This window comes from Carlito syrichta, unplaced genomic scaffold (assembly GCF_000164805.1).
Source record: "Carlito syrichta isolate Samal-C Ts95f unplaced genomic scaffold, Tarsius_syrichta-2.0.1 Scaffold301966, whole genome shotgun sequence".
Taxonomy (NCBI): domain Eukaryota; kingdom Metazoa; phylum Chordata; class Mammalia; order Primates; family Tarsiidae; genus Carlito; species Carlito syrichta.
Window position 1 is genome coordinate 625 of NW_007246062.1, and position 11,661 is coordinate 12,285.

At 51.8% G+C, this 11,661-nt stretch overlaps 1 protein-coding gene across 1 annotated transcript in view; it reads right to left on the reverse strand.

The window, feature by feature from the left end:
* Positions 1-596: 596 nt before the first annotated feature.
* Positions 597-11,661, reverse strand: part of LOC103258121 (uncharacterized protein KIAA1211-like) — a gene marked incomplete at both ends in the record, with an annotated part of 47,906 nt that continues 36,841 nt past the window's right edge. The window contains 3 exons of the mRNA XM_021711255.1: positions 597-779; positions 4,039-4,107; positions 7,731-7,895. Coding sequence (XP_021566930.1) covers positions 597-779; positions 4,039-4,107; positions 7,731-7,895 — 417 coding nt within the window. The remainder of the gene's footprint in view (positions 780-4,038; positions 4,108-7,730; positions 7,896-11,661) is intronic.

Below are 11,661 nucleotides of genomic sequence, written 5' to 3' on the forward strand. Positions count from 1 at the left end.
GCCTTCCAAGGAGCTGGAACTACAGGCGTGCGCTACCACGCCCGGCTGATTTTTGATTTACTGTAGGAATGAGGTCTCGCCGAGTTGCTCGGGCGGGTCTCGAACCCGCGGGCTAAGGCAATCCACTCGCCCCGGCCTCCCAAAGTGCTGGGATGACAGGCATGAGCCGATGTGCCTGGAGCCAATTCCCTTTTCTAACTGTGAATGAATAAGGAAACCAAGAGTCCGGCCTTAGGAAGATGAGCAAAGGAGAGCTTTGGACTTCATCAATGCCTCCTGAAGCGTCTGACTTGGAAGCCCACACGAATCAAACAGAGGGACTGAGGCTAGGTCATGGCAGAGGAAAGCTGGCCCCCCTTCTGCTGCAGGGCAAACACCATGTGTCTGGGGCCCCTTCAAAGGAAACCTCTCCCCCTGAGGCCCTCCGGCCACATGGCGGTGAGGGCGAGGGCGAGGGGCAGCGGCGGGCCTGCTTATCCTTGGGTACCGCCACAGACTCAAGTGCGCGCGGAGGAGATGCCCAGATCCTTCCACGGTTCCACCCCAACACCAACCCTCTTGCAGCATCAGCGCCCAGCGCACAGGGCTCCACGTACCTGGGCCAGCCGCCTGTGCTTCTTTGACACCCTCTGGTTTTTTGGCTTCACAGACAGTTTGTGCTTGGCGGCACTGTTGTCCAGGCGAGCGATGGCCAGGGGAATGGCATCTAGGTTGACACTTTCGATGGTGCCCGCAGAAGACAAGTGCCTTTTTGGCCGAGACGGTTTGACTGGAGCGACCTACGGGGGAGATCAGAATAGAAAGTCAGTCTGGATCAGAAGACAACAGCCTTCTGGAATCTCAGAATGGGGACAATCACTTGAGTCTGTGCCTTGTCCGGCCTGGCAGGGGGCATGCTGGTGTGCGGTGAAGGCTCTTCGTGCAATGAAAAGGGCGCTGGTTTTAGGATCAAGACTGGACACCGACCCTTTGTTCTACCAATATTAACTTGTAAAGGTCACTTAACTTTTCAGGGACTAATTTTTGTTTTTATTTTTGAGCAGGGGTCTTGTCCTGTCGCCCACGCTGGAGTACAGTGGCACACTCACAGTTCACTGCAGCCTCGACCTCCTGGGCTCAGGCCATCCTTCTGCCTCAGCCTCCCGAGTAGCTGGGACTATAGCTGTGCACCAACATGCCCAGTTAATTTTATTTTTTTTTTTTTTTTTTTGTAGAGACAAGATCTCACCATGTTGCCTGGACTGGTCTTGAACTCCTGGGCTCAGGCCACCCTTCTGCCTCAGCCTCCTGAGTAGCTAGGACTATAGGTGCACACCAGCATGCTCAGCTAATTTTTTTTTTTTGTAGAGACAAGATCTCACCATATTGCCTGGGCTGGTCTTGAACTCCTGGGCTCTAGCAATCCTCCTGCCTTGGCTTCCCAAAGTACTGGGATTACAATCATGTGCCACTGCGCCTGGCCTCAAGACAGAGAATCTGCCTCTTTCATCTCTGTATTAGCTCCCTTTATGCCAAAGCAGCAAATCTCACTTGGTCAGTGGTGGTAAATATTTGCTGAGGGAATGAAGGAACAATAAAGGATGACATCCATGCCTAGGACTTGAAATTCCCGATCAGCAAAAATGTTTTGGCACTCACTCCAAAGTCACAGCACACTAAGTGCACCGACAAGCTAAAAGCAAGAGGGCTCTGGTGAAAAAATCTGCCCCAGGCGCAGGCACAGTCCCTGTAAGGATGGACCCACAGATGGCCAGCAGCTCAGGAATACAGATGCTCCCACGAACTGTGCAGATTTGGAAAGGACAGAGACCCTGGCCCAGCCTGAACTCAGAGGCCACAGTGGATCAGCCAGTAGGAAGCCAGCCTGTAGCCAGGGCTCAGTCACAGTGCCTCTAGCCACACAATGCCAGGGTTCCTTTGGCGGTGTTCCTGTGTGCCGGGGTAAGGTTTAGCCCTTAGTTAAGAGCGAAAGACAAGAGACCAAACTCCAAGAGCAAAATGGATGCTCAGAGTACATTAATTTAGAACACGAAGTCCAGAAGCATCAACCTCCGACCTTACAGCTTTCATTTTTTGTTTTTGATTTGGAGTCTCACTCTGTCACCCAGGTAGGAGTGCAGTGGCATGGTCACGGCCACCGCAGCCTCGACCTGCTGGGCTCAGGCGATCCTTCCGCCTCAGCCTTCCAAGGAGCTGGAACCACAGGTGCACACCACCATGCCCAGCCAATTTTTCTTGATTTATTGTAGAGACGAGGTCTTGCCATGTTGCCTTGGCCTCCCAGAGTGCTGGGATGACAGGCATGAGGCTTCATTTCTTTAGGGTTATGTTTCTGATAGGTACCCAACTCTGAGCTCTTGCTGAAAAGAGATGAATTAAACATTTGTGTCCACCCCCTCATAGATGCAGGAGGAAGAGGAGTCAGAGCCAAATGTGACAGATTGAAGACACAGACAAGCACTTGAAGCTGAGATGGAAGTGCTTAGTTTCTGGTTAGTCCAGCCAGGTCTCCTCATTGTCTAGGCAGTAGTACCATCTTGAGCCATCTACTTCTTCAGGTGCAGACTTTGCTCACTGTACTGTCAGCTCTTGGGAGGATGCCTGGTCCCTCCTGTGGCTGAAAAGGGCTCATCGGGGCAGATCCATTCCCACAGAAGAGGTACATGGGAGAAGGGGGTCTGTGGGGTTCCTTGGGCTGCTGCAGAGAAAGTCCCAGGGTCGAAAGGGACACAAAATTAAAAAACAAAGCCACATAAAAGTCGGCCACGCTCAGCGGCTCATGCCTGTCATCCCAGCACTTTGGGAGGCCAAGGCAGGAGGATTGCCTGAGCCCAGGGGTTCAAGACCGGCCTGAGCAACATCAAAAAATCAGCCAGGCATGGTGGCGCACGCCTGTGATTCCAGCTACTTGGAAGGTTGAGGCAGAAGGATCACCTGAGCCCTGCAGGTAGAGGCTGTGGTGGCCATGAGTGTGCCGCTGAACTCCAGCCTGGGCCACAGAATGAAACTTTGATTCAAAAAATTAAAAAAAACAAAAAACGTCAAAGTAGAGAAATACTGAAGTTTTTTTCATTGGTTTGGTTGGTGTGGGGTTTCTGTATCTCAGTAAGAGGACTCTTCCTTACAGACTTGGGTACAGGTGCTATGAAATGCCTTTTTTAATGAGTTGACAGTGCCATGAAGCACATGATATACATTTAAGAAACTACCACCTTCTAAGATCCCAAACGCAGGCATGCTGGGAGTTGAGCTATTTTTTTTTTTTTTTTTTTTTTTTTTGAGTCATGGTCCCACTCTGTTGCCCAGGCTGGTGTGCAGTGGCATGATCACAGCTCACTGCAGCCTCGACCTCCTGGGTTCCACGATCCTCTTGCCTCAGCCTCTCAAGTCGCTGAGACTACAGGTGCACGCTATTTAAAAACATTTTTTTATGGAGACAAGGCCTAGCTACGTTGCCAAGGATGGTCTCAAACTTCTGGGCCCACACATTCCTCCTGCCTCGGCCTCCCAAAGTGCTGGGACTACAGACATGAGCCATTGCGTCCGGCCAGAGTTTAGCTATTTTTCAGAGTAGGGTTTGGTTCCAGCAGTTGCCTTGCTATGGAAATAGGCGCGCCGACATTGACCATCTATTGCTGGTTGCCCTTGGAAAGAAATTAACATGATAAAGGAAAGCAACATTTATGAACTAAAAATGAGGCCACAGATTGCAAAAAAAAAAAAAAAAGTGAGCCGGGCTCGGTGGCTCAGCCTGTAATCCCACGCTTTGGGAGGCTGAGGTGAGTGGATTGCCTGAGCCCGCGGGTTCGAGACCCGCCTGGGCAGCAAGACCTCATCTTTACAATAAATCCAAAAATCGGCCAGGCGTGGTAGCGCATGCCTGTAATTCCGGCTACTTGGAAGGCTGAGGCGGAAGGATCGCCGGAGCCTGGCAGGTCGAGGCTGTGGTGGCCGGGAGTGGCCACTGCACTCCAGTCTGGGCGATAGGGTGAGACTCCAACTCAAAAAAAAAGTGGACATTAAAGAAAATAACCTTACCTTCTCGTCCATCTCACTTCCTGCTCCAGGTAGATCTGGAGGACTCACAGAACTTGGCGTGTCACTGGACTGGAACAGTAAAGGGAGCAGGGAAGTCAGACGCTGGAACAGAAAGTTCTAGGCAAACAACCAGACACTGTCTGTGCCCGGGGAAGGCCGCCGCCTCCTCCACACAGTGGTGCAGCTGGCCTCGAAGAACCAGCAGGAGTTCCGGCACGGACTTAGCCAGTGTCCAGGCCCCCAAGGACTCCCCCCGAGGCACAGAGGGTGCACCATCCACCCCAGAGTTCCACGCAGCCCCCGCCTGGGGAGTCCCCAGCCTCTATCCCTGGGGTTTTTCCCCACTGCTTGAGAGAATCCGAGGTGCTGTGCGAAAGCACCTTCCCCGGGAAGCAGGGCTGCGTCTCACACACGGCCTCCAGTCTCAGGGCCTCCAGACCTCTCCTGTCTAAGTGGCAGGTGAGAAGAAGGCAGGCCCTACCAGTGCTACATGCAAAAGCTAAGTGGAGAGGGCGAAAGCCAGGAAGAACCAGAAACACGCAAAAGAAAAGGATGAGGAAAGGGCTGCAGACTCGCGCCCCGTGTCCTGGTCCCCCAGGGGTCACCTGCACCCTTCCACTTGCCACCCCTTCTTCCCTGTATGGCCGTTTTCATCTAAGGGGCTTATCTTTCTTTCCACGGCGGCCCCTTCGACCTGTCCCACATCCGTCCGTTCTCCGCACCACACTTCGAAGGATCTTTTTTATGTTTATTTTCAGAGACAGGGTCTTGCTCTGTTGCCCAGGCTAGAGTGCAGTGGCCTGACCATAGAGCTCGCTGCAGTCTCGACCTTCTGGGCTCAAGCCATCCTCCCGCCTCAGCCTCCTGAGTAACTGGGACTACAGGTGCCACCATGCCTGGCTAATTAAAACCATCTTTTTTGGTAGACATGAGATCTTGCTATGTTGCCCAGGCTGGTCGCCAACCCCTGGCTTCAAGCCGTTCTCCTGCCTCAGCCTCCCAAAGTGCTGGGAGGATAGGTGTGAGCCACCATGCCTGGCTAGAAGGATCTTTCGAAAACACAAATCAAACTGTCACCACCCTGCTTAAAATGACTCAGAGGCTTCCTATTACCTTTAAAATAGAATTTACCAGCCGGGCTCGGTGGCTCAGCCTGTAATCCCGCGCCTTTGGGAGGCTGAGGTGAGTGGATTGCCTGAGCCCGCGGGTTCGAGACCCGCCTGGGCAGCGAGACCTCATCTCTACAATAAATCAAAAAATCAGCCGGGCATGGTAGCACATGCCTGTAATTCCGGCTACTCGGGAGGCTGAGGCGGAAGGATCGCCGGAGTCCAGCAGGCCGAGGCTGCGGTGGCTGGGAGCAGCCCAGGGTCCAGCTACACGCCTCATCTAAAGAAGTGACCTCCCTCCCTCCCACCAAGTTACTCACTTTTCCACTACCCTGATTTATTTTCTGGGCAGCCAGTGTTTTTCTTGATCCGAAGCGACTCTGCGGATCCCCCTTTCATTAGGATGGAAAGTACACAGAGGCGGAGCCCCTGAGGGGTCCTACTCATTTCTCTCTGTGACACCCACGTCATAGACAGTGCCTGCTGAACAAACAATCCTCCCTCCTCCCCCAGGACACAGCCCCTTGCACTTAGAAGACCATCCCTCACAGCCAAGGCATGTGCTTCGGTCCTTGGGAGATCCCGCCCCAAGGCCACGGCGCTTGCTGCTGCCTTGCCCTGGAGAGGCTAGAAGGAGCAAACTCAGACTTCATGGGACACATACCGCCCCCCGCCATCCCCTACCACACAAAGTGTGCCCACGTGTGGGCGCCAGGGGCCGCTAAGGGTAACTGGGGGGGGGGGTTCGTTCTCCTTTCTTCCTTTCCTTACTTTCCTCTGCAAATCGCTTGTCTTTTGCTTGTACTCTTAAGCCAGGGTCTCACTCTGTTGGCCAGGCTGTACTGCAGTGGCACAGTCACAGCTCACCGCAACTGCCACTTCCTGGACTCAGGTGATCCTCCTGCCTCAGCCTCCTGAGTGGCTGGGACTACAGGCGTGTGCCACCATGCCCGGCTAATTTAAAAAATTTTTTTGTAGTGATGGGATCGTGCTATGTTGCCCAGGCTGTTCTCGAATGCCTGGGCTCAAACAATCCTGCCTCAGCCTCCCAAAGAGCCATCGCGCTCGGCCCTAATCCTTTGTCTTTTTTACCACTCTTATGACATATTAGCTAATCATGCATGGTTTCTTCTGAGGCATGCCCATTTTAGTAACACCCAACAAAATTTCAGGCACCTTAAAAAAGCCAAAAGAATTAAAAAAAAAATCTGAAGCCTCAAAACGCCTCACCTAGAAAATTCCCAACTCTAGCTACTGGTTGGGCTTTTGTGCCTCTTCCCATAAGAGGCCTAGGGTATCCTTTTAGGAGATTCTCAAAGTGTTTCCTTTAAAGTATCAAGAGACCAAACTTAGACAAGACAAGGCTGGAATGTGCCTTTCTTTCTAGACGAAGCCCTCTGAAGCGGGCCCGTTTCATGTGTCCTGTCTCATTGAACCTTCTCTCTTTGCTTTTTTCATTTCTCTTGAAATTAGTACAGCTTGCCAAGTTCAGTGCTACAAAGCAGGCAGTGGCTAAGTCCCAGGGAGACAGAGGTGTGTGAGACCCAGTGTGTCCTCAAAGAGCTCAACGTTTAGACATACAGCGGAAACAGTTACGGGGACATAGATGGGAGTGGGCTACGGATGTGGGAAAAATGGTGAAGACCGGCTGGGTGCGGTGGCTCACGCCTGTCATCCCAGCACTTTGGGAGGCGGAGGCGAAGAGGATGGCCTGAGCCCAGGGGTTCAAGACCAGCCTGGGCAGTTTGGCGAGACCTCGTCTCTGCAATAAGTCAAAAAAAATGAGCCAGGTGTGGTGGCACGTGCCTGTGGTTCCAGCTACTTGGAAGACTGAGGCTGAAGGAGTTCCTGAGCCCAGCGGGTTGAGGCTGCGGTAGCCATGAGCGTGCCACTGCACTAGGCAACAGAGTGACTCCGACTCAAAAAAAAATAGTGAAGACCCACAGCAAAGTCATGGAGGAGATAACATAGCCTCAGGTGAGGCCAGGAAGAGATGGGCATGAGCCTTGAAGGGTAAGTGGAAGGCCTGTGAAGAGCACATGCAAGGAGGATGACTCCTCCCCCACCCCCCTGCCGTTGGCTTCAGGTCAGGGTGCCAGCCCAGGAAGTCCCTCCAGCTCTGAGCTACTCATCACCGGAAAAACTTCCTCCTGGCCAGGTGCAGTAACTCACACCTGCGATCCCAGCATTTTAGGAGGCTGAGGCAGGAGGATCCCTTGAACCCAGGAGTTCAACACCAGCCTGGGCAACATAGCAAGACACTGTCTCTACAAAAAAAAAAATAAAAAAACTAGCCAGGTGCAGTGGCACGTGCCTGTAGTCCCAAATACTTGGGAGGCTGAGGCAGAAGGATCACCTGAGCCTAGGAGGTCGAGGCTGCGGCGAGCCATGAGCCTGCCACTGCACTCCAGCCTGGGTGACAGAGTGAGGCTCTGACTCAAAAAACTTAAAATGAGATGAAATAAAATAAAAATAAAATAAGATCCCCCCACCCAAGTTCCCCACTGCGGATCCCAGGGTTATCGATGCCCAACATCCTGCCTGGATGACTGGCAATCAAGCCACTTCCTGGAGGAGGCTCACCTTGTTCTCAGTGTCTGAGAGGACAATGTCCTGCTGAGTCACGATTTCCATGGGACTGGTCAGAAACAGATCCTCCTCCAAGCTGGCCTCTTCGCTGTCTGCCTTCTTCATGGGAATGGCGTTGGGTGGCTGCTGCCCAAACTTGATATTCTTGCCCAGCTGTTGCTGGAGAGAAACAAAAGAAAGACCTTCTGAAGCAACGACAACCGCGACCGGGTTCCCCGGCATATCTAGTGAGCGCTGAGGCATGGTCTGTGCACAGCCGATTTCTACACTCAGCCCCAGGTCAGGAGACCATGGTGCCACCCCAGAATAAGTTCATTGGTCTTCCACCTTCTTTTCTATCTCAACTTCAAGCCATGAGCTTTTTTATCCAGCCACCTCTTCATGGAGATGCTAACATCTTGCAATGGGTAAAGTGACTGTTTCTTGTCCAGACACAGAATATCCTTCCTCTTGCCCAGACTGGAGTACAGTGGCAAGATCATGGCTCACTGCAGCCTTGAACTCCTGGGCTCAAGCGATCCTCCTGCCTCAGTCTCCCCAGTAGCTGGGATTACAGGCGCGCGTCACCACGCCTGGCTAATTTCTGTTTTTTTTTGTAGACAAAGGGTCTTGCTGTGTTGACCCGATTGGTCTCAAACACCTGACCTCAAGTGATCCTCCTGTCTCGGCCTCCCAAAGTGCTGGGATGACAGGCATGAGCCACCACACCCGGCCATATTTCAGAACTCAAAGTTGGGATATAGGACAACCTATATATTTATTTATATAAAAAATATTTTTAAAAGTGCCACTATTCTGTTAAAAATAGTTACATAAGATGTGGGAACCGCTGGGGGAAATCAAGACCCTTAAGACTGGCGTAACAGATGAAATTTCCTGACACACTCCTTTAGAATATTTACACCTCTGCAACCTTTCTCACTAGCCCTAAGCTTGAGACCCCATCCTGGAACAGTAGGTTCTGTCTAGTGGGTCACTGCCAAGGTGAAGAAGTACGGAGGGCCAGCAAGTCCATCCACGATCAAAGCCGAGGTCATGGAAGGGACAGGAACTATCCAGACTTCCCCTCTGCCTTTCTGTGGCTGCCCAGCTATGAAATGGAGGACAGAAGGAACCCAGTGGGGACAGGGGTCAGGGAGGGCCTGACGACCCGTGAGGGGTAGCTCAGAGGGCAGGGAGAAGGGAGCGAGACCACAGGTAGAAATGAGGACGACAAATAGTATTTGTGATTAGAGAAAGGCCAGGTTGGAAAGGGAAAAATGTTTCCAGCAGCTGCCCAGTGTTTCCTGGGGGTAAAATTGCTCCCTGCTGAGAACCACCAGTCTAAGACCGAGGAACCTGGATCTCACAGTCCTTATATGCCTAAAAAAAAAATACATTCACTGATACTTATTGTTTCATTTTTGATTTTGGAGATAGGGTCTAACTCTGTTGCCCCTGGAGTGCAGTGGCATGCTCATAGCTCACTGCAGCCTCAAAGTCTTGGTCTCAGGCTATCCTCTTGCTTCAGCCTCCAGAATAGCTGGGACTACAGGCGTGCACCACCACATCTCACTTTTTTTTTTTAAATAGAGATGGAGTTTTGCTATGTCACCCAGGCTGGTCTTAAACTCCTGGGCTCAAGCGATCCTCCTGCCTCGGCCTCCCAAGTGTGAGCCACTGTACCCGGCCTGATATTTACCTTTAACCTAGCTGACATTTAATCCCATGGAGCCTTCACAATCACCTATTCTAACTCCTTCTCTTTGCAAAAAGAGTCAGAAGGTGAGTCAGAGTCAGAGGTGACCGGCCCAAGCTTATGGAATGAGTGGCCCCAAAGGAATCTTAATACAGGTCTTCTGAAATCACGTTCAGTGTTATGTTCATTGCGCTCTGCTGGTTCTCATACATTTGACACCGTACTTCCTTGTACAGGGGCAGAAAGCAGGAGATGAAGCAGCATTTTAAATACCTCACTGAAGTTCCCTGGCAGAAGAATCCTCGGAGGGTAATGCCTCCTTCCCTTTGAACTCACATCCACCCACCTCTTCCCAGCTCCCCTCCAGCTGTGCACGGTGGGCACTGAAACTCCAGAGACCTTACAGAGATGAGCCCAAGACGCCCCCCCCCGGGGGACCCCAGCATGCCAAGTCCAGAGCATAGCAAGGCAAGGGCTTGCGTTTGGTCTGCTGGTATTGCAGCCTGAGCCTGGCTGCTGGCCCCAGGTGAAAGGAGCACGTGTCAGAAGCCTGAATTCAGCAAGGAAAGACAGCTGCAACAGACTCAAAGGGTCGCAGGGAGGAGGCCAGAAAGGGTGTCTTCTCAAAACAAGTCTAGCAGGAAGCGGCAGGGAGTAGTAGCTAAGCAAATCCATAAGCAGGCATGGTTAGAGCAGCCGATGGATGGAATCAGACAGGAGGACACCAAGGAACAAGGTCACGGACCGTCTCACTCTGAAGCCTTGAGGGAGGGGTGAGACCCTGGGGCAGAAGAGGTAGGGATGTTCCCGGGGCCTCTCGGCCCAGCCTTCCCTGGGGGTAGCTGGCCAAGGGCTGGAAACTTCTAAATTCCCTTGACTGAGACCTCCTGTGGGCAGGGCCTGTCACATCATGAGGGAGCACCCCCAAAACCATCAGATTTGTCTTTTGGAAGGCAGGCCCCTGGTGGTACAGGCTTCCCCCGCTAGGTGAGTATTCTAGGAGCACACCGGCATCTGTGGACCACCTGGCTTCGTGGTGAGAAGCTGCGTGGCAGAAGAAACGTCCCGAGTTGTGGCAGACAGGTGACCGGTTCTTCTACCACGACAACGCACCTACCCACACCGCGCGGAGTGTTCAGAGGTTTTTGACCCCAAACGGTGTGACCCCTGTGCCCCACCCTCCCTATTCGCCGATATCACCCCAAGCCACTTTTCTGGGCTTACCCAGATGAAAAAGTCCTCAATGTGGAAGAGGTGAAACAAACAAAGGCAGAAGCACTAAAGGCATCAAAATTGATGAGTTCAACAACTGTTTTGAGCAGTGGAAAAAAGCATCTCGATAAGTGTATTGCATCAAACGGAGAGCGTTTTGAAGGTGACTGGAGTTTAAACATGTAAGAATCAATACACAGTTTTAAAATAAAGAAATACCAGGGCTTTTTGGGTCCCACCCTAGTACGAATGCTCCCAAATGACTGAGATGAGGGTATTGCTTACAATGGAAAAAATCAATCTTTTCTTTTTTTTTCCCCCAGAGAGGGTCTTGCTGTGTTGCCCAGGCTGGAGTGCAGTGATGCAATCATAGTTCACTGTAGCCTCGAACTCCCGGGCTCAAGTGATCCTCCCACCTCAGCCTCCAGAGAAGATGGGACCATGGGCACCACCATGTCCAGCTAATTTTTTTTTTTCTGTAGAGACAATCTTGCTATGTTGCCCAGGCTGCCCTCAAACTCCTGGTCTCAAGCAATTCTCCCACCTCAGCCTCCCAAAGTGCTAAGATTACAGGTGTGAGCCACCGAGCCTGGCCTGAAAGGATAATTCTTTCATAAGCTTCCAGTGAGAACCTGGCCTAACACTCTAATGCCATTTTGTTAGGATTTTTGCCATCATCGTAAAAACAGAATGAGTATGTTGGTGTCTTACTTCATTAGGGCTTTTAAACATGATGATCTATCCTGATGCTTAAGAGACAAAAAAGAATATGGCCAAATGTCATCACCATCTAGATCGAAATGAAGCCCAAAGAGGAGATGGCTGTTGTGGTTTCAAAGTAAGAAAAAAAAAAGAGAGGATGTGAAAAAAAGAATAGATAGAATAAGAACTGTCAGCCAGGCTCGGTGGCTCAGCCTGTCATCCCGCGCCTTCGGGAGGCTGAGGTGAGTGGCTTGCCTGAGCCTGAGGGTTCGAGACCCACCCGGGCAACTTGGCGAGACCTCATCTCTACAATAAATCAAAAAATCAGCCGGG